The sequence below is a fragment of the Parastagonospora nodorum genome (genome assembly GCF_000146915.1).
Source record: "Parastagonospora nodorum SN15 chromosome Unknown scaffold_22, whole genome shotgun sequence".
In the NCBI taxonomy this organism is placed as follows: Eukaryota; Fungi; Ascomycota; class Dothideomycetes; order Pleosporales; family Phaeosphaeriaceae; genus Parastagonospora; species Parastagonospora nodorum.
In genome coordinates this window covers 195,456-221,947 of record NW_001884570.1, presented here as the reverse complement: position 1 = coordinate 221,947, position 26,492 = coordinate 195,456, and the positions used below count along the sequence as shown (strand labels likewise).

General features: G+C 52.2%; 10 protein-coding genes across 10 annotated transcripts; 5 read left to right on the top strand and 5 right to left on the bottom strand.

Moving 5' to 3' along the window:
* Nucleotides 1-838: 838 nt before the first annotated feature.
* Nucleotides 839-2,153, bottom strand: SNOG_12374 (hypothetical protein; the record flags this gene model as incomplete). Its single annotated transcript, XM_001802544.1, has 2 exons — nt 839-1,703; nt 1,744-2,153. 2 exons carry the CDS (start codon nt 2,151-2,153, stop codon nt 839-841), a joined length of 1,275 nt encoding a protein of 424 aa, XP_001802596.1.
* Nucleotides 2,154-3,390: 1,237 nt separating this feature from the next.
* On the bottom strand, nt 3,391-4,251 carry SNOG_12373 (hypothetical protein; the record flags this gene model as incomplete). The annotated part of the gene is made up of 1 exon (XM_001802543.1): nt 3,391-4,251. One exon carries the CDS (start codon nt 4,249-4,251, stop codon nt 3,391-3,393), a length of 861 nt encoding a protein of 286 aa, XP_001802595.1.
* A 1,060-nt stretch (nt 4,252-5,311) lies between these two features.
* SNOG_12372 (hypothetical protein) lies at nt 5,312-6,500 on the top strand (the record flags this gene model as incomplete). Its single annotated transcript, XM_001802542.1, has 4 exons — nt 5,312-5,591; nt 5,645-5,797; nt 5,909-6,226; nt 6,280-6,500. The coding sequence occupies 4 exons, from the start codon at nt 5,312-5,314 to the stop codon at nt 6,498-6,500; spliced, it is 972 nt and encodes a 323-aa protein (XP_001802594.1).
* Nucleotides 6,501-10,142: 3,642 nt separating this feature from the next.
* SNOG_12371 (hypothetical protein) lies at nt 10,143-12,065 on the bottom strand (the record flags this gene model as incomplete). Its single annotated transcript, XM_001802541.1, has 2 exons — nt 10,143-11,935; nt 11,984-12,065. The coding sequence occupies 2 exons, from the start codon at nt 12,063-12,065 to the stop codon at nt 10,143-10,145; spliced, it is 1,875 nt and encodes a 624-aa protein (XP_001802593.1).
* Nucleotides 12,066-18,216: 6,151 nt separating this feature from the next.
* SNOG_12370 (hypothetical protein) lies at nt 18,217-19,254 on the bottom strand (the record flags this gene model as incomplete). The annotated part of the gene is made up of 2 exons (XM_001802540.1): nt 18,217-19,164; nt 19,213-19,254. The coding sequence occupies 2 exons, from the start codon at nt 19,252-19,254 to the stop codon at nt 18,217-18,219; spliced, it is 990 nt and encodes a 329-aa protein (XP_001802592.1).
* A 1,340-nt stretch (nt 19,255-20,594) lies between these two features.
* SNOG_12369 (hypothetical protein) lies at nt 20,595-21,315 on the top strand (the record flags this gene model as incomplete). Its single annotated transcript, XM_001802539.1, has 2 exons — nt 20,595-21,077; nt 21,127-21,315. 2 exons carry the CDS (start codon nt 20,595-20,597, stop codon nt 21,313-21,315), a joined length of 672 nt encoding a protein of 223 aa, XP_001802591.1.
* A 170-nt stretch (nt 21,316-21,485) lies between these two features.
* Nucleotides 21,486-22,678, top strand: SNOG_12368 (hypothetical protein; the record flags this gene model as incomplete). Its single annotated transcript, XM_001802538.1, has 2 exons — nt 21,486-21,606; nt 21,660-22,678. 2 exons carry the CDS (start codon nt 21,486-21,488, stop codon nt 22,571-22,573), a joined length of 1,035 nt encoding a protein of 344 aa, XP_001802590.1. The 3' UTR covers nt 22,574-22,678.
* Nucleotides 22,679-23,552: 874 nt separating this feature from the next.
* Nucleotides 23,553-25,039, top strand: SNOG_12367 (hypothetical protein; the record flags this gene model as incomplete). Its single annotated transcript, XM_001802537.1, has 2 exons — nt 23,553-23,632; nt 23,683-25,039. The coding sequence occupies 2 exons, from the start codon at nt 23,553-23,555 to the stop codon at nt 25,037-25,039; spliced, it is 1,437 nt and encodes a 478-aa protein (XP_001802589.1).
* A 712-nt stretch (nt 25,040-25,751) lies between these two features.
* SNOG_12366 (hypothetical protein) lies at nt 25,752-25,868 on the top strand (the record flags this gene model as incomplete). The annotated part of the gene is made up of 1 exon (XM_001802536.1): nt 25,752-25,868. The coding sequence occupies one exon, from the start codon at nt 25,752-25,754 to the stop codon at nt 25,866-25,868; it is 117 nt and encodes a 38-aa protein (XP_001802588.1).
* SNOG_12365 (hypothetical protein) lies at nt 25,769-26,202 on the bottom strand (the record flags this gene model as incomplete). The annotated part of the gene is made up of 2 exons (XM_001802535.1): nt 25,769-26,059; nt 26,104-26,202. The coding sequence occupies 2 exons, from the start codon at nt 26,200-26,202 to the stop codon at nt 25,769-25,771; spliced, it is 390 nt and encodes a 129-aa protein (XP_001802587.1).
* Between the last annotated feature and the right edge of the window lie 290 nt (nt 26,203-26,492).

Genomic DNA, 26,492 nt, shown 5'->3' with positions numbered 1-26,492 from the left:
TCCGTCGCATTCACTGCGCATGTTTCGTCTTCTTCTCTGCGCAGAAATTCCTTCGCCGCATCATATAATCCAAACCGTGCTATCCAATGTAACCCTGTAACACCAGGATTACTCGTACTGTACCCTCTGTACCTGTAGCTAGGCACGAATAATACCTGTGCTGCACACGAAAATATGCCAGTGTGAGTAACTAGCGTACAAGCTAAGTAATCAACCTTAGGTTCGACAGATCTTGTATGTTCACCACAGTGTTTGGCTGCATAGTCCAAGAGTTCATACTGACACAGCCTCTCTTCAAACTCTTCGTCAGTGGCACAGCTGCCGCTTGCGAAGACGCTGAAGGATAAGTAGGTCAGACACGTCTTGGCTATTTCCAGCTGTCCATCTGGGTTCAGCCTAGAGCTGATACGCTCAAAGTATTCCTGCGTAGTGTAGTGCACAAGACGGATGATAGCACTCTCCTGATCTACTACAATAAGCCCAGCGCATACAGACACTATGTCGTCCACATCGGGTTTATTTTCTGGATCGAGTTCAGCTTCGCCAGGCTCGACTGCCAAGGCGCAGCATAGCTCAGCAGTAGTGAGCGGTCGCTTCGCAAATGTAATCCACGTTAGAACGTTCTTTGCTAGTTTAGAATGGCTAGCTCGTTGGCCATCGATCCTCTCTAGTGCTTCACTGTACGCATCATCGAGCGCAGCTGCACCTTTCGAGAGTGTGTTGAGAGTTGACTTCACTTCTTTTGCTGTGGTGTTGTCCGATAGGGAATCTATGTGTAGACGAGCAAGAAGAAACCTCTAGTATGTAAGTTTGTATAGCTGTAAAGAAGTGAAGCGACTTACATGCCGCCGACAGCCTCCACTACTCTTTCCTGCACCAATGTCCGCAAGGCTGCACTTCGCTGGACACATCCAGGCAGCCGATGTATTTGGCCAGCCACGAACTGCTTAACGTCCTCATCGCTAGCTTCTACTTCTAGCCTCGATGCCAGCCGAAAAGTTTCCTCAACATCTGGCACAAAACGCGAGGTAACCATGAGTCGCATATCTGCTCCCTTTTGTAGATCAAGGAGCTTAGCGCATAGCTCTCGGCGTGTTTCGTTCTGACACTCGTCTAACGCATCGACGACTATATGAACGTACGGATACTGTACGAGCATGTCTCGAAGAGCGCTGTATATATCATCGAGTGTTGGCTTCGTCCCGCGACCGGTATGTTTCTGATGTAATTTTTCCACAGGACCCAGCGTTGACGGTCGGCTCTGAACTAGCTGCTTGAGGATGGCTGCTAATATGCTGACAGTGTCCTGATCTGCTTGAGATTTGTAGTTGCAGTAAACGTACGCAACTCCGTATGCACCGTTTTGCGCCGAGTCTAGAAGATGGTCAACTGCGATAGCCACTACCATGGTCTTGCCAGCGCCTGGAATTCCTGGGCAGAAGAGAGTGGTCTTGGCATCGTCAAGCCATCGTGCCACTTCAGGTGCACTTAGGAACCACTGGCCTGTCCCTTCCTGCCTGCGCTTTATGATGTCTGATTGCTGAACGGGATAGTCGCTCGACGATATCCATTCCAAAAGGATGCGCTGGCTTGCGGTGACTTGTACCTCCTGCACTTTGTTGACAGCAGACTCGATAGCTGATACGTGCGTACGAATGGAGCCGGTGTCATCTTTGATAGCTCGGGAGAGTTTGCTTACACGTCTAAGCTTAGGCGTTGAATAGTGCTAGTACAGAAACTTACAAGTGATCCATCTGCAACGCGATCTCCACTAGCGTCTTCAGTCGTTCCATGCGAGCCAAAATGGCGTCGACCTCTTCTTTCTTGAACTTCCATAGTAATGCCTCCCTAGCTTTTTTCAGCCGACCTCCGTATGTTATCTTTGTCTGCAGAGTTTCTAGCGCTTGCTTGAACTGGTCGAACGGCCCGTTTTCGACTGCAAGGGCTTGTACCGCGCTGAACCATGGCTGATGGCCATGTCCATCTTCTAGTCGAAATCTCAGGTTTGTTAAGAGGCTGTGGAGGTTACTCGCTTCGATCGCACACTGCACACGGCCTTTGGAGGTGTCCTTGACGTCGTTCAGGTAGGAGAGGACTTTGGCTGAGAGCTGGAGGATAGCGATGACGCTGGCTGTGGCACTCATCGGATCCATGTTGGAAGGGTTTGAGTGCCGACTGCAGACATGTGCGAGAAACGTTTCGTGAACAAGGTAACATCGTTGACGTTCGACCAGGCTGAAGGGTGCGCGGCTTCAGTGAGGCTGAGCAAGGACCTGCTGTGCGAATCGCGTAAGGGCGCTGCATCTTATCGACAAGGTCACACGAAGGATTGGTAGAGTTCTGCTGCAATGACAGGACAGCGAGAACGAGGGAAACAGCAACCAGCCTTATTTGCAGCGTGCTCTAGTTCAATTCATTATATGCTAAGGTGGTAGGGTTCTCGCTAGATGGGCATATGAATGCTGTCGATGAAGGAAGCGGATTGGGATGCATTTCACATGTCTTTCTCCATGTTCAGCACGACGATCTTCGCTCTAGAGATCGGTTGTCTAGAATGCTGCTATTCGGGCCAGCACGACGCACAGCGCAGCTCTGCATTCCCGGACCGAACAAAGGAACGCGCTTATGCTAAAAATAGCACGCACGTGACCAGCGTAGATGCTTCGAGAAGTGTGCGCCACACCTCGATTCTATCAAGCTGGCTCTAGGACAGACGCGATATGATACGGTATGCCAAGGCACGGGATTTAGTCTTGTTCACGGACAAATCCGGAATGTGCTCGTTTGAGTTCGAGCATCCGTACGAGTCTCGGAATATATTCTCCTATCATCAGTCTATTCAGCCGTCATCCCGATATATGGGTAATGCAGCTTCCAATAGATGGAAAAGCACGAGCGACAGCACTCCTTAACACTATGTATCTTTTCGCCGCAAGCCCCTATGCGATAGAGTAAAACCTATAGAATAAGTGTGTAGTATTATAGAGCGGTAGAAGCAATGTAGAGATATTCAAGATGTTAAATGTGTAGAATACTTGCGGCACGGGGGTTTTTGTGTGACCCATGGATGCACGTTAGAGCTCAAGACGGGCTAGCTCTTCCGGACTGCTCTTTCGACGCGAACCATGTCACAACGTCGTCTTGTCTAAAGCGATGGTTAATGTACTTGTGATTTACATGAGAAAGCTAGTTTTGACTAATCTCCGAACATTCCCAGGCATCTATATTTTGCTATTGTCGAGTACATCAAATCCCAGTCAATAGTTGTGGTAGGTAGGTGCGAAAAGCGCGTCATACATTTAAACGTTATCTATTATTCTGAATCAGGATCTGTAGCTACTACGGGTGCCCTCAAGATCGAAGGTGAGTACAATGCTAACACAATGTGCTTCACACAACTTTCTCGCTACAAGAAATCAGTGATACAGCGCTGGGCTGAACCACCTCATCCGCAGCACCTTCCCAAGCTACCCACTCAGGTAAAAGCCCAAGCTTCTGCGGAGCAAAGACGGTGTCATCCATGCCAGCCTTCCTATTGGAAGCCCCATAAGGTCCATAGTTGACCCAGGAATTCTGTCCACGAAGCTCTGTAGCCAGTGCGCGGCGTGCCAGAGGCGAGTACATGGTAGCATGACCCCGCCATGCGTTATCCTCGCCTGCCGCACGGAAGCCTAGACCCTCCTTCGCATGGCCGAAGAAATCGTGCACGATGCGGAAGATGTCATTCAAGAGCGCCGCCTGGCCGGAGATGATCTCGTCAGTGAGCACAAGTAGCGGATTAGGATCATCTTGTTCGAGAGCCAACGCGGAGCCTTGCTCATCGGAGCCAAATGCACCACGTGTGGAATTGACGTAGAAGTGGTTGTTCTCGGAGATGTCCAGGATGGCTTTGCGAGGGTTAGCATAAGGCTGCTCCATGGGAGAAAACTCGACGTGCAGTCCTGTGCGCTTGATGAACTGCCACTGCGCCCAGGTCTCATCGCAGAGAGCCTTGTAGGAACTAATAACGACAGGGTCGTCAGGCATGTGCTTCATCTCATCGTAGAGCTGCGCGACTTGCTTTGCTCTGGAGATGTTCAGCTTCTGGTAGACTTTGGGGAACGGAAGGGTGATGCCAACAGACCTACAGTATGCTTCAGCTGCTCTACGCGCAGGTAGATACGGTCCAAAAGTCATTTCTATGCCGTCTATGTTGACAGTATCTGGAAGGCCTTGTAGCGGCTTGTTGTGCTCTTCCTGCTGTGAGAGCATATCAAAAGATGCCACACCGCGAGATACCAAATCGCGAGACACTATACCACAGGAGACCGTATCGCAAGACAGCATATTGCAAGATGGCGTATCGCAAGATGATTTCGAGGCTGAAGTGAAACGGGTCATGTCTAGTGAAATGGGCAAGTCTGTCGTATCAGAAGCTATTGTTTGAGAAGATGTCATACAAAGTGATGATGATTTAAAGCTCTCGTCGCGGTTCCTAGGAACCATTTATGTACATGTAAATATCTCTGCACTGTGGATGAACAGTAAGTTCGCACATTGTTGCATATGCATTGTGAGAACTAGTGTGTTTAGAAGTCCAGGAAAAAGCAACGCTGACTCATTGTGCAAGCTCATTTTTCGAGCAGTTCGATACAAAAAAAGTGCTTATTCGACTAAATTCGTGGCAAGACATCGCAATTTATTGTACGACAAGATGGAATGGAGATTACAGAAACACGCAGTGTTTAGTTACAAGATTCAGTGGGAGGTCACGTGGGAGAAGATAGTGTTAAGCTTTTTTGAGTGAAGTACAGACTCAAGCTACGCATGTTCTCCCCATTATAACCATCACGTTGTGTCTCCATCATTCTCACTCAATTTCATCTGATATATACTGACTCATGACAAGAACGAGCGACCTCTTACACTCATGAAGAGCTTCAAAACGAGATACTACTGTTTTATCTCTACGGCTATTCAATTTTCAACACCACTAGTTGCTGCACTTGAAAGACATTGGTCGGCGGTTAGCTACGGTTCACAAAACTCATATTGCTTAAGTCTGCGTTGACCATCCCGCTAATACCTTCGCATGTCCACTTTGCCTGTGTGTACCGCCTCGTTCGTTTGATCCCCTGGTCATATTTTTCACAATTCGACCGCGCCTACGTCACAGGTATTGCTCTCGACCACGTGATCCAGGTGCATGACCTAGTCTACGGTTGAGCTCTCTCATCATAAAGCCTCTGTTCTTCGTCGCCAGAGACCGCAAATTCTCTCCACATAGATCAAGTGTTTGTATACCCACATCAACCTGACATCTACGCCCACAATGGCCACCACATTCGCGCTCACAGAACCTGCGCGTGATCGAATCATTCGTATTACCAACGTCCACTTCCACGCTGATGAACAGTTTATTGTGAACATCTTCGAGGGCTTCGCAATCGTCGACCAGTTTCGCACTATAAACACGCGCACCAGCACGAATTCAGTTCTGTACATTCTTTTCAAGACTATTGCCGACAGGATTCGCTCAACCGAGCTAAACGGTCTCACCATCGTCGATCGCGAGATCAAAATCCAACCTGCCCGTAACGGCAACTTTACTCGTAGGCCATACCACCTGTACAGCAAAGCCATCATACTGACTGACAACGTGAAGTGAACGAATCCGAGACTGCCTTCGTCCGCCCAGCGACCAAGAAGAGGTCCAACAGGCGCTTTCGCACCGAGAATTCCATGGCTCCTGAGACTCCTGGGTCTCCCTCGGCGACCTTCGTGGACTCCGACTTTCCCGCCCTCGGCCCGGCACCAGGTACATCATCGCGTGGTCTTGGTGTTTACAGCCATTTTTTGCTTCGTTGCTTGCAACAGTCATGCGCGGCCGTGGAAATCGTCGAGTCGTATTGACCTTCTTTAGTAACAGAGGATGCATCGTTGAAGGCTCCGGCTGTCTCTCTTCCTGTCGCTGGCAACACCACCACTACCCTTGTAGCCAACGAGACCGACTTTGCTACGGCGATCAGCAACCTCACGATGACTCCAGAAAAAGATGTCGAGGCCCAGAAGGATGAGCACACGGGCCTCAGGAGCCGCAGTGACATGCGCGAAGCCAGCGATCTTGCTTCTGCGCGTGATGCGATCTTTGACATTCCCAAGAAGGCCGCTCAGATATCCGGAGATCGCCTCAAGCCTTTCGTTCTAGCCCAGCTTGATGGTCAGCCTGCCAACGTCAATATGAACAGTACGCCCGAACCCCCACGATATGTACATGCACCTTCAGCTAACCTTCCCTAGTCCCTCCCGCTCCCGCTAACAAGAACTGGAACCTGAACGGCCACGATCCTAACGATCGCTCCAAGAACATGATTACACCCGACGATTGGTGCAACCTCGGTCGTAATAGTTTCAGGGGCGTCGAGGCGGAGCAGAAAGCCAAGAACACGAACGTTGATCGTTTGGTGAAGGACGACGGTGGATTCGGTGCTAAGGATAATGAAAAGTTCACGGAGCAATAGGATGTCCTATACCTATTCATCGCTTGAGGGATGTCACTAGACGGCTTGGAGAAACATCAAGGGATTTTTAATTACATACATGATACCATATACCACAATGGAAACACCAGATTGATCTAAATATACAGCCAAAACCCGGTTATCTCAGTTATAAGCTTATTTAACTGACTTGAAATTCGTCCAGATGCATAATCGCTCTGTTAAGTTACTGCTACATACGTCATTCTTGCGTTGCTTGGCAATCACAGAGAAGATCGATACTGAGCGGATGAAAACAAGATGTATATCACACAATGTATGTAGCCCTCCCTGTTTGCATTTTATGCAGTCAAAATAAGTGACTCTTGCCGATTTCAGGCATCAGCGGTGCCGCTCATTGCTGTTTTCCTGAGACTACACTTGAGTGCGTACGTAACTCACGAGGTAGTGATAATCATCAAACACGTAACAATCTCAAGCCACATCATGATCAAGCCCTATACGAGGTCTACCAATTGTTCAGCGCCGAGTCACGAGCGGCATCATGATGTCTGCCTATCTTGAGGTGTGGTATAAGTCCTCCGATGGACTCTCATCCACAGTATCTCATCGTCTTACCGTACTCTTCTTGGCCCATCTCAACATGGGAGTATCGGACGTGTTACTTCAGATGAGATACAGTTTCCACAAGGAAGATTGCGTCATCCGCGTCTCCAGCGTCCACCTGAGGGTAACCACTCTCGACATAATGCACCATTTCATAAGTTACCACCAGTCCGATCTCCACCTGTCCCGCAGACCATGAGAAGACGAAGAAGCGTACCGTCGCGTTCCTCTGCTTTTGTAACGACTAAGACTGCATGAAGGCGGAGCTTCTCGGCGATACTGTCTCCATGGGTCGCTTGTTGGACGTAAAAGCTTGGGAGAAAGGGATTAATGTGTGAGTAGCACACTTACGTTGCAACTATCTGGTGACAACTGACGGGACTATGGTTGAGGGTGACCAGATCTGGTCGGACAAAACGCGTAGAGGTCGCGCTTTCGAAACTGCCACCGTTCACCCTCCTCTTCTTGTGGGCGCCGATGTAGCCGCGCAACTCTCTAATCAGCATCTCTATGATCAGGGATGTTGTGTTAGAGAACATTCGACCGATATGGGGCCCTGATTAGCCAACCTTCGCTGGTATCTGGCAGGTGATGGGACAGAAAGTGAGGATCTGTGGAATAATGATCAGAGACCTGCTCAGATATAGGAGGCAGATGGGGATTGGCCGGTATGCTCCTCATGGCGCTCGTTGCGGCGAACGTTCACTTGGGGCCTGTATCGCCAAAGAAAGAGGGAAAAAGATGAGATGTAGAGACTCGCGCTCGCATCACCTTCACATGCGCAGACAAGGTCGTACCAATCCACACAAGCCACAATTCCTCTCAACAGCGACACCGAAGCCAGACAGCTCAAGTTTTAGATAAAAAATCTTCGAGAAGTCTGTAAACCGCCATTTCAATTTTCCAAATCCTCCAGCCCCACCGCCAAGCCCACGTGCTCGCACATCGCATCCAACTGGCCACGCCCAATCCACCCATCGACAAGCCGGAAACACGGCACTCATCCTCGTCTTCAGCATTGCTTGAACGTCTCAAAACACACATTCAAGCTCTTCCTTACCCACTGCGCGATCTGATCGTGCCCAGACGTCCCTGCACCTTGCGTTTACACATGTTTGCTTGTTGTGCGGGTAGGGCTACATGTCGAGATCCAGACCCTTGCGCAGATCGTTGCATATGTGGTGGCGTTCGGGGTAGGCGGTGTCTTGTCGGTGAAAGGAGTTGGTTGGGTGGATCTGGAATTGTCCGCGTCTATACGAGGGGTGATGAATGATCGGGGTTTGTACTGTTTAGAGAAAGAAAAATTGAGACGTTGGATAGGGGGCGGCGAAGTAAAGTGGGTGCGAGAATGTGCTGTGTGTTGTGTTGGAGGAGGGTCAAGACGGAGATTGGGTCATCAAAGCAGATGCACGTTCGATCTGATGAGCAAGACAGTCGTTTTACAAATGAGCACAACACATAGCTTCTTGCGCACTGTAGTGGCGATAATGCTTAGATCTGGGTCATCGAAGTGTCGGAGCGATCGATCTTCCGAACAAACATCTCATTTTGCGAATAAGCGCGACACTTGGCTTCAATCACACATTGTGCGCTGCAGTCGCAGAGACGGCAGGAAAGCTTGGCCATGGTATTGAGTAGTTGCTCGCGTGAAGGCGATGCATGCGGCACGGTCTACGAGGCGTTTTTGCCATCGAAAGTCTTCGTAGCTTCGGACGTATCAGGGTTCGTGAGCGAGGGGCGTGGGCACTACCCATAAACCAACGACAGCTGGAGACGACTAGTTTTTTCCCTTGCTTTAGATCCCCATCTTCCACTGTGAACATATATTGCTTTCGGTCAAGCTGGCCAAGACATTGCGCTCCGCGTTTGACGTCGAGGTGAGGTCAGCTTGTAGTCGTGAATTTCGTCTCTGAGACTATTGTTCAGCCTCCTCATCATCCAAGACATGATTTCCAAGTCGAGCTTCATGGGCTTGCTCTTCGCCGTCTATAAGAGGCTTTGAGGTGGGGTGAAGATGATGATCTTAGCATCCAGATCTTGTCATCTGGGGTTCCTTTTCTCCTCAAACAGCCTCCTCATCATCCAAGCCTCGATTTCCATGTCAATCATTATGTAGTCTCTCGAGGTCGTTGCTGTTGCTCTTGCCGTCTATGGGACTGGACAAAGATGTCGATCTTAGCATCCGGATCTTGTCATCTAGGTCTTTTTCTCTGCTACTGCATGGAGCTCAGGACGCTTTACAGCTAACAGTTCTTAACCGAGGTAGTTCTCAATATCTATCGTGGTCTGCATGTCGCATTCGATCATTTGTTGTTAACGTCATACTTGCTAGTTGCGCAGCGCAATAATTCGTGATGTTCGAGTGCGACGTATGCTGTTCTGAGTTCACGTGCCTCACTGAACGTACCCACAGCACCGTCTTCTCTTCCCCACCTCCTCTTGCACAAGACCCGTCGTGCATCGTGGGCATAACAACATCCCGAAACCCCGGACTCCACTGCAGCGCTTCGTGCGCTTCGTTAATTCCATCCTGTGCATATGACAAGAAGTCCAAGATCACGCCCAAACGGACAAGAAATGTTGAGCCGCATCTCAAGCAAATAAGGCCGAAAGGTACCGAGCTGCGTTTCTTGGTGTTGTACCGGTGTATCACCCCAGACTGGGCCGATGCAGTGACCATGAGTTTGAATAAGGTTGTGATACATGTCAAGGCGAGAACCCTTGCCGCTGTCAATTATCCGTATGCGGGTGAGTGAGGAAAGTTGCGATTGCAACCTGTGCGTTGGCGGTCCGTGGGCGCGGCGAAACGCCGACAAGAACTTACCAAGTGTCGCGTAGCGCCGAAACTATTCACCTGTTTGAGCGGGCTAGCATGACCCCGGTTTATTGGAAGTTTGTTTGCACATGTCGAGATTAAGATTGTCACCAAAAAAAATGAGAAGACGATATTAGGCATCACAACAGAAGATGAGAAGGTGATATTAGTATTTGTTTATTGTCTATGCGACAGTTCCATAAGCTACCCATCAACCATCGCTCGTACAGTACATGAAAAGTCTATGGCGCGAGAAAGAGAGAAAGCGCGTGAATAATAGAGGGTATAGCGAGCGAACAATTTTTGTGAGGACCCGGCCCGCTGCTTAACGGAAAGTGAGGAGCGTTGAGGATGATGCCCATGGACAGACCACCAATGGTACCAGCGATGGGGATGGTCATGATCCAGGAGAAGACGAGGAGACCGACTCGCTGCCAGTTGACGGCTTTGATGGTTCCGTTGCAAAGACCGACACCGACGGTGGCACCAGTGATGCACATAGAGGTTGAGACGGGGAGGGAGTATTGCGAGAAGATCAAGACGGTAAGAGCGGCACCCATCTCCATGGAGCAACCTCTGCTGGGAGAGTGGTAGGTGATCTTGTTACCCATGACCTTCATGATGTTGTAACCGTAGGTGATGAGACCGAGAGACAGGGTGGCAGACAGAACAGCCAATTGCCAGATGGGAACAGGAGCCTTGGACTGAGCGGCGTTACCAGTGGTCCAGGCAGAGTAGATGACTGCCCAGGGACCAACTGCGTTACCGATATCGTTGGCACCGTGAGCGAAGGAAGCAGTGCAGGCAGTGAGAACTTGGACAAAGGAGTACGTGTGCTCGACCTCGTTGGAGTACTTCTTAGCGTGGCTGTAGACGCGCTCCATACGAGCGCCCTCGGGAGTTCCGTGAATACCGGTCTGAGCTGCGTGGATATCGTAGTTGACACCGTAAAGGGCACCGACCATGATCATGGCAGGGATACGCTTGAGAGTGATCAACATGTTCTGCCTCTCGTAGATTTCACCAGTGCGGATCTTGTTCTCGTGAAGGTAGCGCATGGCCCAGGCAAGGGGACCAGTCTTCGCGCGGAGCTTGGCGTGGAAACGCTCCTGTCCCTGTGCAACAAGATCCTTGTAGCTGAGCTGGGGGTGCTCGGCAACGACAACACCCTTCTCGGCATCCTGAGACCCAGAAGTAGCCATGACACCGTGCTCAGAGTCGCTGAGAGAGCCGGTCTTGATGTGGTCGTCTTCCTGAACGACAGCGTAGTCGCGAACGTTGGCAGTCTCGACACCCTCGGGGGCAGGGCGGCGGAAGAGGAGGGGACCCATAAAGGCGTGGTACCAGCGGATAGAGTGATCGCGCTTGACAACGACGGTGTGGAGGTAAGGAACGAAGAAGAGGAACGAGAGCAGAGCGAGACCAACACCGCAGGAGACGGTGACGGTAGCGACATACCACGCGGGCTTCTTGTTCAGTCCGAGGTTGGGCGATCCCTTGTAGACGATGGAGAGCGTGCAGATGGTACCGGCGATCAAGAAGAAGAAAGGAGCAGTCCAGATAGCCCATGGGATGGGGTTCTTGCGGAGATGGACAGTGAGCTTGATCAACATGAAGATGATGGCACCGAAGCAGGCAGAGGCAGCAGGAGCCATTCCGAGACCAGCGAAGATGGCACCGAGACCCTTGCCCTTGTTCCAGCCCCATTGGACGTTCTTAGCACCAGCGACAGCGACACCAACACCAGCGACAGACGAGATGAGCGAGTACGAGGAGGAAACGTGAGCGGAGTGCTTGGTGCACCACATGACCCAGATGGAAGCACCAGCCAGAGCACACGTGAAAGCAAGCATCTGGACGCCGGCGTCGCCCTTGAAAGCGCTGGTGGGGATGATGCCGTTCTTGATGGTGTCGGCAGTACGGGCTCCAACAGTGATGGCACCGACCATCTCGAAGATGGTACCAAGGATCATGGCCTGGCGGTAAGAGACCGAACGAGACGAGACTGAAGTAGCCCACGCGTTGGCGACATCGTCTGGAGATTGTCAGTATGAAGTCCGAATGCTTGAGGGGCTCTACTTACTAGCACCGTTGTTGTATGCATCAAGCATGGCAAAGAAGGTACCGATGGCGAAGACATAGTTGTACTGAGTGAGCTTAGGCATAGCTGCGGTTGATCACTGCTGGCTGCAGGTAGCTATGGTAAGGTCAAAGGCTGGTGGTCCGCTTGGAGCTGGGATACAAAAGAGAGTCGGGGCCAGTGAGACGATATATATGTGCAATCTGTCGGCGGCATGGGCTATACGGCGCTGAGCGTGCTACCCTCGTACCTAAACGCGAAGGGACCAGGCTGGGGGGTGACACAAGCCAAGGGACCCATGAAGGGCGAATCCGCCGCTGGGTTTGCTCGCCTACTCTTAGCCACGTTCAGGCATGTTGGTGAACTCTGTCGCACATGCCAAAAGGGGGCCGTCTGATTGGGCGGGTGGCGCCAAGAGAAACCGCGGAGAGCCCGTGAAGCGAGAATCCTGTAAGGATAGCTTCATCGTGCTCAAGCAAATTTGGCATCAGGCGATGGAGCTTGGAGGAGCGGATACCAGGCTGTCTGAAAACGCAGTAGTTGACCGGCGCTATCTGACTTGGCATCTACTTGGCACTTCTTGGGGACCGCGCCCCATAGCTTGCGGAGAGAGGTCGAGGCTCTGAGGGTGGGCCAATCACAGTAAAGTCTGGAGAACGTGGCCCTAATCTCCAACGTCTATTCGACTTTATCTCGACTTCACTTCCTCCCTCCGCAAACAGCCCAGCACACCACACCTGCGTCCGTCGATATCTTCGTGCGCCTCTTCCCCACGCATTCATGTAGCGCGCTCACATGGCAATGGCTCTACACGCGTTTCTTTTGCGCTGACCAAGGCCAGCAGTCTCGCCGCTCATCGGACGATGCTCCCGGTGGCGGCAGTGTGATTGTTGCGGATCCAAGGGCGAGTCTGCGCATCGAAACAATACAACTAGCGCTTGGGGAGATTCGCTGACCCTGGTGGCCCTGAAGATGTTTGCCGCAGGCGCTCGCTCCATTTGCTGATATGCCGCACCGCGTGCATGGTCCAACTGAAGGTAACCTAGATCAGCCAACCGTAGTACGAGAACCGAGAACATGGTTATCGGCGTGCGCCGGGTCGTCTTCGAAAGTGTCATCGAGTTCCGCGACCGAGTTCCTCGGTGTTGGGTCTTGAACTGCACAAGTTTTTCCAGCTGCATCACAATCGCGCGATGATCATTTCGCATCGGTAGAGCATAACCCCAACGGAAACGGATAAGGCCACCGAGCCATCCTCAAGATTTTCCCCAGCCATGAAGCCACCATGTCTGCATGTGCCTGTCTGCCTGTCAGCCTGTAGCATGACATCCCGGGTGCAATTCCAGCTGCCCGAACCTCGAACCTGCCTAACAGGGCGGCATGCAACCCTCGTGTGCAGTCTTCGTTGGCGCGTGATTGGTTACAGTCATGGAAACAATCTGGAAGGTCATAATCGCGCTCACCACTCACGTCTGGAAGCCCCTCCGTTGCGGCCCCCCCCCCCCCCCCCCACCTGCATAGACGATCTTTTTGGAACGCGTTGCCACAGACGGAACCCGCTGCTTGGCACAGCCAAGGGCAAGACAGCCAGAAAGGCCTCGGGACGAGCGAGAATGGCGAAAAAAATACACTTGAGATATGCGCTATTGCAACTACTAGTCGTCGAGAGTGAAACAATCATCGACTCACTTTCTGCACGTGGGATCATACCCTCGTAGTCATTCCCAGGCCCATGCTTCGGTGGAACGCATGCGAAGGCGCGGCGGGTCTTAGGAAACGCGGCGGGAGTATGGCGCATGAAAGAACAAGGCCGTCTTGAGTGTGCACTTGCAACACACGTGCTGCGATTTAACTGGTCAGATCTCCCTAGCGCCATCTCAACGCGACACTTCGCCTTCTGGGCACCCAAAAGAGGGAGACGCATGTCACTGAGCTCGATGTATACAGGCATATGGACGCGCCATCCCCGTGCGCACCAAAATACCGCAGGAGCATGGATCCTGTCAGACGACTCTGCAGGGCTACAACTCCGCTCGCGGCTTCTTGGGTTTCGGTGAGCTAATTTGGTGCATTGTACCTTGTCATACTTAGAGGACGAAGAGCCGAAGCCTGACACATCACGCCTCTCTTACACTATTGGCACGGGACTACTCGAGCACTCTCAGCCTTCAGCATTCCAGAAGCAAAAAGCAAAAGGAGGAAATTGAGGATGTCTCACGCGACGGGACAAGGTCCAGACTTCGTGAGTCTGGGAGTGACCGACTTGGTGTGCGCCGGGCCCGTCAGCGCGCGCAAAACATGTATCCAGAACCATCATAATGTAGCCACCAGCGATGGAAACACACGACACATACGACACTCAAAAATCGATCGAACATACCTCACGCGAATCTTCTTGAGCGTCGTCCAGATAAGCTCATGGTATCCATCCAAATGTCTTGCGTGTTCTTGACTAGATTTCCCACACCAAGACGTTGCGGTGCCGACTTCCGTCTTTGCCTCCCCACACGTTCGCATCCTACAACTCAGATTAGCTATTGCACAAGCCACAAGTCTCCGATTGGAAGCTTTGTTCCAAGGAGACTTTGTGATCGCTGTCGGTACCCGCTTGATGGTGGGATGTGACCCAGAGGTGAGGAAGATCCACAACGGTGCAGGACTCGATGGGCCCGCGACGTTCGCATGGCATATACACGCGCGCGTATGGTGACACTGTGGATGATGCGACCAGATGTATCGCAGAAGTACTGCGCTGCACATTTGCCACATTGCGCGTTGTGTCGCTCCGAGAGACAAGGACGCGAACGAAGTGAATCTCACTCACAGGGTACTGCCAGTAGGGAACGTGACGGGAGCACGACTAACGAACTGGATGATCCTACTCCAAGCTGATGTGTGTCGGATGCATCAAATCATCGTAAGACGAGCTGTTACCACGTGCGTCATATGTGTCGCAACGTGCTTCACACCTCTACAACTACACATGCCTTGATCGAAGAAACTGTGTTCGCATCGTCATATAGCGCTGCCAGATAATGCGCAGGGTTCACGCATACTCTTGTTTCCAGCTAACCACTTCCGCCAAGAATTGTGGACTAGCCAGAATCCACGATCATATCGCGAGTGGTGCAAGTTTCTGAAGATGCTCAAGCTCCGCATTCTGAGTCCTATTCATATGATTCTTCAAAGACTACACGCCCAGGTGTGATAATGAGTTCGGAACTTTGCAGGTGCCAATTCTCGAGATTAGGCTTCTTCACGCGTTGCAATCTGCTGGAATACCAACACTCGTCGATCTCGTGCTGAGACTCGCCTCAACAGGTGTGGGTACAGGTTCATACAGAGCAACGCGAAAACAGTGACGCAGGGAGCCGCCTCAGCGATAGCTTCACCAACACCTAAACGAATGCTTCAAGCTTCGGCAGACCACAACGATCGAATCATGACGTGAAATTGAGGATTTCGAGTACAGTCGACATCACATGTAACCAAGTTACGGCTCATGTGCGTTTTCCAAGCAGCTCGCATTGTCCAAGGCCCATCCATGTCCATCAAGCTACTCAGCAGACGAAGCCTCCGATCCCTCGATTTCCTTTCCCTCCAGCAACCCTGTCATCGCAGACATCGTTCCCTTAGGAACGCAATGCGCCACGGGATCCGGATAACCTATTTCCTCTATCAGCCCACATCCATATTCTTTCTCAAACAACCACACTTACACCACTGATCATCCGCACACTGCTCGAAGAAATTCCAGCACCCGTTCGACATCGAAGAATTAGATGCATGTTGAGATGGTTATCCACTGCATTCGTCAGCGGGATTTGGCGTGATGGTGGGGGAAGAGTACGTCACGGCATCGGATTGCGCCTTCTTGGTTAGGGCATGGGCCGGGACGGATGCCGGGGCACTCTTTGGGCGCTTGCGGGGCGGCAAGGGCTAGGGGGTTAAGGGTCAGGAGTAGGAGGGGGAGGAGAGAAGCATGGTGAGAGCTGGATGGAGTAGAAGTGATGATGGCGTGGTCAGTGTAAATGATGAAAGGAGATGAAATTGAGACGAATATGAGATGCTGCGACGATTGAGCTTTTATGGCAGTCCCACACAGGTCCTCGAGCTGGATACGAGGATTTTTTTTTGTAGAGGGGCGGAAGTGATGTGTCTGACAGTGTACGTTGTGATAACCAATACCACGAGTGTTGTATTATGTGATGATTTAGTGTGCTCATCCAATCGCTACTCATGAGGCTGTGTATCTCACCTAGTATCCCGAGACGGCGAACATCATGTGCTTGTTTGCTGGTCGACACGAAGTATGTGACATGGTACTTGTATCCGTGCAAGAGGCAGTTGATCACTCGCGTCTCTCAGCGCATTGACAATTCAGTACCATCTCCCCACAAATTCGACTCTTGGTAGACCATTTTTGTTGTCTTTGTCAATTAACTTCATCACTGCAGCTGGGCTGGTACACAGAAGTGACACAGGTATAAAAGTATGGTTTATTCTATGATCATGATCCACATGCTGTAGCATCACCTCAATGAATACTTAGCTCCGCCATATGCAATGAGATAGTCCATGATTTTCGCCTCAAGACTGGGACTTATCCATGATATCCCTTCGTTTGTGTGTTAAGCCCGTTCCCGCTCTATCTGCAATGAGCCTGGGTAGGCGAGTTCATGATGCCTTCCAAAAATCAGTCCTGTCCACGTAGATAAAAGTACATTCATCCACCCACACGCAGAGTTCCAATCGCAGTCATGACACACATCATATCCAAAGCAGCCGTTTTCGCAGTACAAGATGGCCTAGCCTCACTTGAAAGGGGGAGGCTCGGTCAGCATGCGTATTGATTGGAGGGGTAGATAGACACTTACCGTACATCATATCCCCTGCGTTTCAAGAGCCTAGCTCGCATGCGATCGTGACGTTGGAGATAGTGGCGAGAGATAGAAAGGTGCTGATGAGCTTCATGGTAGAGTTTGGTCGTTGGGAAAGTCTTGATTAAGCTGAGTTGTCTGTGTTAGGGCTCGAGGAAGAGACGGATGATTAGCTTAGAGAAGAAGAGATGTGTCGATTGTGGTGCAGAAAGAGAGGATGAGCAAGCAGTAAAGGGATAGCATATAGCGGTCTTGAGCGCTAGGTGCTAAACACCCACTTCGCAGGTGAAGGGAAGCAACTGCAGGAAGAGATTGACAACATTGCACACGCAACCAATGCCAGGACAAACAATTAAAGCAATCTTCCATTCACAACGGCTAACATGCAATAAGGACAACATATACACTTCCAGGTGAAAGGCTGCGTACACGTGAAAGCGACGGACAGGCACATGGACGACAGTATCTGGTAATTTCACGTCTCACTCTTGCTACATCTGTGTACCTTCCAAGTTCTCGAATCCAGCATACCTCTCGCACCCGCCTCGCCTCCCCGCTTCTTCTCACAGTATCTCCCCAGAAGAATTCGCCGGCCTGCTTTCACCTCCGGTATCCACAAACAAACACGCACCCACCCCGCACCTTCTCACTATAAATCCAAATCCCCCCAACATTATCTCATCAATCAAAACAACGACAAGTTGGCGCGATCAGGCGGGACACCAGACTCGGAAGCATTGGACTCAAACAAGCCTTATAAGTCTTTCTCTTCTCGACATGTGAAGGGTGATTACAAAAGTCGGTGGGCGAGGGTTCGATCCTCCGCTTGGGTAGTCAAATATCGCGCAGTTGATTCGGGGGTTATATTTTTGGCACTTTTTTGGCCGACTTTTGGTAGTGAAGTGCAAATGGGGAAAGCGGGAGGAAGGCGCGCGTGTTTACGACGATTCTCTTGTATAGAATGTATACTTCATAATTCACATACGCCTTAACTGGTCAGGCTGTAAGTGTAGGTGTCTTGTCGGATCAGGTGCGGTCGCTAGGTGCCGGGGAAATTCGTGCACGCGTTCTCCCGGCGATAAGGGTGGAGAAGCAGCCTGTATATATTCAAGGACTTCTGGAGAACCACGTAAAGCATGTTTACAGCAGTGTATATACCGATGCTTCGTCGTGTAGGCGCTGGTGGTAATTTAGAGGACATTGGGTACTTTGCGGGCATCTTTTCTTCGCTTCCTTTGGGTGTGGTAGATAGTGCGGAATGCAAGTATCAAAATCTGTCTTATGCGAAGATATCTGTAGGCCTGACTGAGAAAATTACCGCAAATCATGTGACTGCAACTCAGTTGAGGACGTGAATTACTGCACCCTGTTCGGTTTCCCCGTCTCAATCCACGTCTGCACCCCAAACCCATCCTCCACCATCCGCACCGTCCTCCCCGTCGCCTCATCCAACTCCTCCCTCTCCAGCCCCAGCCTCTCATTGTCTACCCCCCAGCCCGTCTCGAAATCCCCATCGCCCTCGGGATAAAACTTGCGCGCATACATCAGCTTCGCAAACCCAAGACGATTCCCCTCGCTAAACTCCCCGTGCCCTTCCTGATACCGCTCCTCAACACCCTGATACGCAATCTGCCAATCGCGATCCGCAGTGCCGAGCACGCGATGCAGCGAGTCGAGCATGTCGCGCTGCGAGATTAGAAACGAGGAGATGTACACCGTCTTATTCGCGAACTTGTCTACATCTCCACTGAGAATACTCGCCACAGCGTCGCCGCACAGCTTCCACGTGCTGGTGTTGATCTTCTTCTCCCCGTTGTCGTAGAACGTGACGCGCCGCTTCGCGATGTCGAAGCCGTACCATTGCTCCCCCATGCCCAGGCTCCACTCGTACCAAAACCCGCATGCCAGCGCGATGAATTTTACGCCTTGCGAAGACACGGCGCGCACGTCGTCGACGTAGCGCTCGAAGTTTAGCAGCGGGTCGGCGGGCACGGCGCTTGGACGGTCGGACAGCGCGAAGCCGTAGTAGTTGGGCATAATGTACTTGACGCCTGCGGCGGCGGCGGCGGCGTTGACGATGCGTGGGTGGAGTTCGGGTGGGGCGGTGCCGGGGAGGGTTATGATGAGGAAGTCTTGGCCGGTCAAGGCGGAGGTGATGGATGCGGAGGAGGTGTAGTCGACTTTCTTGACGGAGACAGAATCGGGGAATGTCTCTACGCTTGTAGTGCGTGTGAGGACGGTGATGGTGTGTTTGTTGGCTGAGAGGAGGGATTTAAGGATGTGGGAGCCAATGCTGCCTGTGCCCTACAGTAATGTCAGTGCAATCGTGTGGGGATGGAAGGACTGACTCACTCCGATCAGAGCGACGTTGTGGATGGTCTGGGAGGTGGACATGATTGGAAACGTATGAAAGAGCTGGGAGATTGATCTAGTATTGTGGTAGAGGCTGTTGTGAAGATCTCGAAGCTGTGGTATCTTGCTCTGGTATGCCAACTGAGTTTCGTGGCAACTCTCTTATACACATGCTAACTTCTCAAGTAGCACACTCCGGGCTCGGATCTGAAAGCCCCTCCGAGTGTGCAAATAAGCTAGGCTGTAGTCGTATAACATTGTAGCCAAAGCCTCAATCCAGCCATGCATCACGCCCTACTGCTTTAAGTCCGTCTAAGTCCGCGCAAAACCCAAGCAAACAATACGGAAACTCAATAAGAGAAAGTCCGAAAGCCGAGATTCTGGTGATGGTGCTGTATAAGCGCCTGAAGAAGGATGAGAATATCTTGATCTTCGTCCGTCTGGTGTCGTGCGCAGCTGGCTTTTGGAACCAGCAACAGGACGCGGTTTGGAGTCGATGTTTGCAACGTGAATGGCACTACATGACACGAACCACATGAATCGGATTGGCTATTTCGTCGACACAACACCTTTCAACGGACATTAGTGATGGAGCTTCATCAAGACAGACTGGCTAGAAAGCGCTGCATTATAGGCTCGATTCGAATCTCTACTCCTCGTTTTCAGTTCCACATTCATGTTCTCGTCCTTTTCAGTCGTTATCTGGACCCGGTGTCATCGATTTTGCGTGTTCTCAACTGGGCACCGACGCCATTTCGCAACGAATGTCGCAACGAATGTCGCGCTCGTGAGCTCTTTGAAGGCGCGGCTGAACTTTCACGTCGCGTGGACCACGCGTTCTTGCGGGTTTGCCGTGATAGGCAATGGACGGGACATGACGCGAAAGCATATTGATGCATGCAAGATGTTTACATGTCGATAGACTCAAAGGTGTGATGGATGAAGTTGAAGATCTCCACGCTGTGGACAAAGCCAAGGATGCTACATTCGGCCCGACATCAAGCCCCCACTTGGCTGACATCATCAGCTGTTTACTGGAGCTCCAACACCACGCAGCAAACCTATGGTGCTTCACGATACCACGCCGGCTAAATCGTATGTTCCTGCGCCGCAAGGAAGCCTTGCTGCGCATATGTTTCGTGACGATCACTCGTTTGCGAGGCGACTATAAGCTCCGCGGAAGGCCTGCATAGCCTCCTCATTCTGGCAATGCCCAGGGGCTAGCAATTCAGCTGTCGCTAAAGCAGGAACCGGTAACAATTGCCTTTGTATATATAAGAGTAGCATGGAAGCCTTCATATTGATCATTAGTCTGCTTGTGCACCTCTAATAGCCACAATATCTTTGCGGATATCCACTGCTCAACACACCGTAACACAAACATGCGGACTTTTATTCTCGCGACCTCGCTGTTCACAGCTCTCGCAGCTGCACAGACGATGTCCATGACAGCTCTCCTTGCGACGAATCCCGATCTTAGCGAGTTTGGCGGCCTCCTTCGCAACGTGTCCAGCTTCGCAGGATCTCTCAATGGCCGATACAACATCACCATAGTCATCCCGACCAACGAGGCCTTCGAGGCTCTATCTGCAGGACCAGACAGCTTCGAGCGTCGCGCTGTTTCTGGGCGCGGCGACGATGAGCTAGAGAAGCTGCTGTCTTACCACGTTCTCAATGGGACGTACACTTCGGCCGACTTTACGAGTGAGCCAAAGTATGCTAGCACATTGTCGTACACTCAACGCGGAGCCACAAATCTTGTTGCAGCAAACTTTACTGGACCACGTGCCGGACTGGTAAAGAATGGGACGAGTGCTGCCACGGTCCTCAGTTCGGAGGGACGGTCGAGCGAGGTCGTTGAAGCGGTAAGTACATCCGTCGGCAAGTCTTGTTGATGCTAACGAGCTCTTTTAGGACATCCAGACCATCCCAGGCATCGTCGTCCACAAGATCAACAGGGTCCTTACGCTCCCGTCAAACTCGACTGGTGGTGACGCTACCCCCACTGGAAGCGCGACTGGGGCAGCTCAAGCGACTGGCGGTGCTGGCAGGCTCGGAGGAGGCATGGCTGCGATTGGTCTGGGTTTCGCACTGGCATTGTAGTAGTTGTAGTAAGTTGTAGTAGTAAAAGATGAATTGACATTGCGACTACCGAAAGATGCAAAGCATGCTGGGCTGCTTCGCTGCTATTGGCGGTGACGCCATCAGGGTCCAGGGGTCGGCAAGAGCTACCCCGCGACAGAAATTGTCCATGGCGCATATTCGGTGAATGCATGTTACAGCGCGCCAGACTCTGGCCTCCAATCTTCACTTCTCGTTGCGCTCCCTTTCCATTTTCGCGCTCCATCTCAATTCCATATCGCAGAATGGCGGGCGTTCCCAGCACATATGACGGTACGCGACTCCTTCAGGCGCGTGCCTGCACGCATGGCTCACACCTTCTCCAGCACCAGTGCACATTGCCGTGATTGGCGGCACGGGCATCTCTTCGCTGCCTGGTTTCGAGCTGGCGGCGACGCTCGACGTTGACACGCCGTGGGGCAAGCCGTCGTCGCCCATCAGCATCCTGCAGCACAACTCCCCCACCACCGGCAAGCCCGTCCCCGTCGCCTTCCTCTCGCGACACGGTCTCCACCACGAACATGCCCCGCACGAGGTCAAGAATCAGGCCAACATCGCGGCGCTGCGACACATTGGCGTGCGCACCATCATCGCCTTCTCCGCCGTCGGCTCGCTGCAGGAAGAAGTCCGCCCACGCGACTTCGTCGTCCCCGACCAGATCATCGACCGCACAAAGGGCATCCGGCCCTTCACCTTCTTCGAGAAGGGCATGGTGGGACACGTGGGCTTCGGAGACCCGTTCGACAAGTCACTGGCCGAGATCGTGAGGAAGTGCGGACACAGCCTCGAGGGCGAGGGCGTCAGGCTGCACGACAAGGGCTTGTTGATCTGTATGGAGGGACCACAGTTCAGCACGCGCGCCGAGTCGAACCTCTACCGCACATGGGGTGGCAGCGTCATCAACATGAGCGCGCTGCCCGAGGCCAAGCTGGCACGAGAGGCAGAGATCTCATACCAGATGATCTGCATGGCAACCGACTACGACTGCTGGAGGGGTGACGGTTCCGAGGACGTCAACGTCGAGATGGTCATGGCGCACATGAAGGCCAATGCTGAGAACGCCAGGCGGTTTGTCGGCGCTGTCTTGAACGAGCTCACCAAGGAGGAGCACGGAGAGCTGGTCCTGGCAAAGCACATCGAAGGCCAAATGCGATTTGCTGGCGCCATGACCAAGAAGGAAGGCCGTGGACAAGACGCGGAGAAGAAGCTGCAATGGCTGTTCCCCGGCTATTTCGATTGAGCTGCATCGGTATCGACGTGAAATAGCAAGCTCAACGCCACGACATGATGTAGAACACACAGCGATAGGCTGTGTCCCCCAATTACATGCACTTTTGCGGCCGGGATGAAGACGCGCATCGCGTATGCTAATACCTCGCCGCTTATGGCAGGTCGAGCAGTGCCTTGCTCCGATTTTTGCATCTCGCCATCATCGACAATTGCAATCGATACGTACCCGCAGCCACACCCGCATCAAACACGCCGCGGAGTAATTGTCCATCACTAAGCTTTTCTATACCTTCCTTTTCTGGCCTAGACCATCAAGCGTCTAACCGTTGCGAATGTGACAGCCCCAGAATTGAGCGCAATGTTTTCTGCAGGACGTGATACAAAACGTAAGTTGTGCATTGTAGGATTTGTTGCCGTGAAGAGCCGAAGTGGTGCAAGCACGGATGGGGCAGGTACCGGTGCAGTAGCACAGTCCAGGTACCGCTGGTGCGATGGTACAAGCCGTTGCAAGTTGAACATCCTTACATCAACCTACGCTTATCGCAGCGATCTCTTCCCATGAACGGGTGCATGGGAGGTACCATCCTGGTCTTAAGACATGGATGACAAGCCGCCGGCGCAATCTCCGTTAGGGAACAACAACAAGCTGATCTATAAAGATGCTCACCAGCGCTATCGAGGTCCCAACCCTCCCACTCGCTCGGCAGCGTTCGTAGCAATTGGCATCATGGTGTCTGCGTGGCTGATCTTTAAGGCTCTTGTGGCGTTTGCGCCGTTGACGAGCTGTGCACCTGTCAATTCGTCGCTACCGTTGCTGTTAGACGCGACGGCCGAGGAGCTCACGCTTGGTCTTGAGAATGGACAGTTTACGAGTGTAGACTTGGTGCAGGTCAGTCACAAAAGCGGTTCTAGCTACATGAGGAGATCGGTTGCTAACGCCACACCAGGCTTACGTTGCGCGTATCCTTGAGGTGAACTCGACATTCCACATGGTCACGGAGATCAATCCGGATGCATTGGCTATTGCAAAAGAGTTAGATGAGGAGAGGGCTTGTGGGACGCTTCGCGGGTTCGTGGTTCAATATGCATCACTTCATGCCAACGACTAATGCCGAGTAGACCTCTCCATGGCCTGCCGATCCTCATCAAAAACAACATCGCCACAGCTGACAAGATGAACAATACTGCCGGATCATGGTCCCTCGTCGGAGCAAAAGTTCCTCGTGATGCAACCGTGGCTGCGAAGCTACGCAAAGCTGGTGCCATCATTTTGGGCAAAACTAATCTCTCACAATGGGCCAACTACCGCTCGTCCAATTCTTCCAATGGATGGTCGGCTTATGGCGGTCAGACGACTGCTGCTTATTACCCAAACCAAGATCCCAGTGGAAGCAGCAGTGGCAGTGGTGTCGCTTCTAGTCTTGGTCTTGCTTTTGGATCTCTGGGTACTGAAACTGATGGATCTATTCTATCGCCAAGTCAGCAGAGCAACATCGTGGGCATCAAGCCCACCGTCGGTTTGACTTCTCGCTCTCTCGTCATCCCCATCTCTGAGCATCAAGACACCGTTGGACCCATGGCTCGCACTGTCAAAGACGCTGCATACATTCTCCAAGCCATTGTCGGACCGGACCAGTACGACAACTACACATCCGCCATCCCCTGGGCCTCCAACTCTACAAACCATACCGTCCCTGATTATGTTGCTGCATGCCAATTTGACGCCCTCCTCGGCAAGCGCATCGGCGTCCCCCGCAACGCAATCGGCTCACGAACACTCAGCTCCGCCCCCCTCTACGACGCGTTCGAAGCCGCCCTGCTCGTCCTCAAAAACGCTGGTGCCATCATCGTCGACAACACAAATTACACTGCGTATGCCGCGTACCTAAACTCCAGCGCCGAAGGCACCGTGCTCTCCGGAGACTTCGGACCCAACCTCGCCGCCTACCTCTCGCAGCTCACATACAACCCCAACAACGTCCACAGCCTCGCCGACATTACAAACTTCACGCAGACTTCACCGTTAGAGGCGTACCCAGACAGAGACACAGCCGAATTCGACGATGCCCTCGCCCTCAATTTCTCCAACACGAGTCCAGAGTTCTGGGCCGCGTATCAAGAAGACCTCTTCCTCGGCGGGCCCGGCGGCCTCCTCGGCGCCCTCGACACATATGCCCTCGACGCCGTCGTGCTGCCAACTGACTACTCGCCGTCCATCTCCGCCATCATCGGCGGGCCGGTGATCACAGTGCCGCTGGGCGCATATCCTGCGAACACGACTGTTGAACGGACACGCAGGGGATTGGTCGCACAGGGACCGGGAACGCCGTTTGGGATCAGTTTTGCGGGTAGGCTGTGGAGCGAGGAGTTGCTTGTGGGGTTGGGGTATGCGTTTGAGCAGAGGACGGGGGCGAGGAAGGGGGTGAAGCAGTATTTGGTGCCGACGAAGGAATTGGTGGATGTGGTTGGGAAGTAGGTGGGAGCGGGGAGAGGTAGATATGGAAGTTGAGGGCATGGGATAGCAAGGCAAGAAGTATTGATTACGGTCATTATGAATGGTTAGTGTTCTGAATTTGGTGTATTTTCTAAGCTTGGTTCCTTGTTTCTCCATCCTCTCCACGAAATTGTGTTTGGTTTTGTACTCTTAAAGCCTTATTCCCATATCCCATCTCTTCCTCTTCCTTGCCCTCTCTCCCTCTCCCTCTCACTACCTTATCTTTTCGCCATCCCCATCTCTCTACCCTCACTCTCCCAATATACATCTCGTGTTCTCTCATCCTCACTATCCCCTTCTTTCCAACTCCACAAACTGTGATATCCCAGACGTTGAGCCCCACGCGCTAAGACGCGTCCGTCTAGCGCCGTTGTCGGACCTTCTTCTCTCCACGCGTGTCTTCCGACGCGTCTTCATCGCCAGCATTTTTTTCGTCGCCGGGTTTCTCATCTCACTCGCGCCCGCCCGCGCGCTCTTGGTATTATCGAAACAGGCATATTCTTTCGCGCCCAAGGTGTGTTCCGTGGGCATTCCCTGCTCTTCATTTTATATCTCACATCAGACTTCCAGTATCTTGGTTCATCTTGCATCTCACATCAGCCCGTCTCTGTTTCTGCGTTTTATCGATCTCTTCTCATCTTTGTCTGGTCTTACTTTTTTGATGTTTCGTTTTGTTTTTGTGCGTTTTTTCATCATGAAGGTCGACCGCCGCTACGGCCATGGCCACCATCCTGGACCTCGACTACCGCGACCTGCGCCGTTGTACATCTTGCACTTGGGAGCCTCATCGCTGTCGTCTTGGTTCTCGTAGTTGCTGTATTTGCGCTTGCTCCCGCCGTTGAGCTGTGGCGCGTCGGAATGGCCTGCTGGAGATGGGTCTGCTCGATCAATTCTGCGAAAGATTTGTTCCCGGAAGAGCCCTGTCGTGGAGTCATAGCTGGCCTTGCTGATCAGCGACACGCCCGGCTCGAGAAAGGGACGACTGGGTCTTGGGATTGGGACCTGTTGGAGCATTTGCAGGTGCCCTGTGCTGACGCTGCGGCTACAAGGGCTGGTTGTTGGGTAACTGCCGTCCAAGGGGCGTCTGTTGGCTGTGGATGAACCCATGGACACCTGATAAGTCCTGGCCAGGAGCAAACTGCCATGGTGATCAATTTCCCAATTCTATGAGACTAGAAGCAGCCGAAGAACCACCGCTGGCGAGATGCTGACCATATAGACTACCCACAGGCGACGTGTACTGTGCATTCTGAATCTGCCGCAGAGGCAAGGGAATTCGTGACGATTGTCCAAGAGCTGCGCAAGGTCGGATCGTAGTGCTCACAGGCGGATCTGGCAGCTAAAACTTGCATGCTTTACCATCGTTGAAGTGGGTATGAGGCAAGTGCCCAGCTGCTGCTGCGAACAGCCGCCCTGTCCATTGACAGCTAGACAC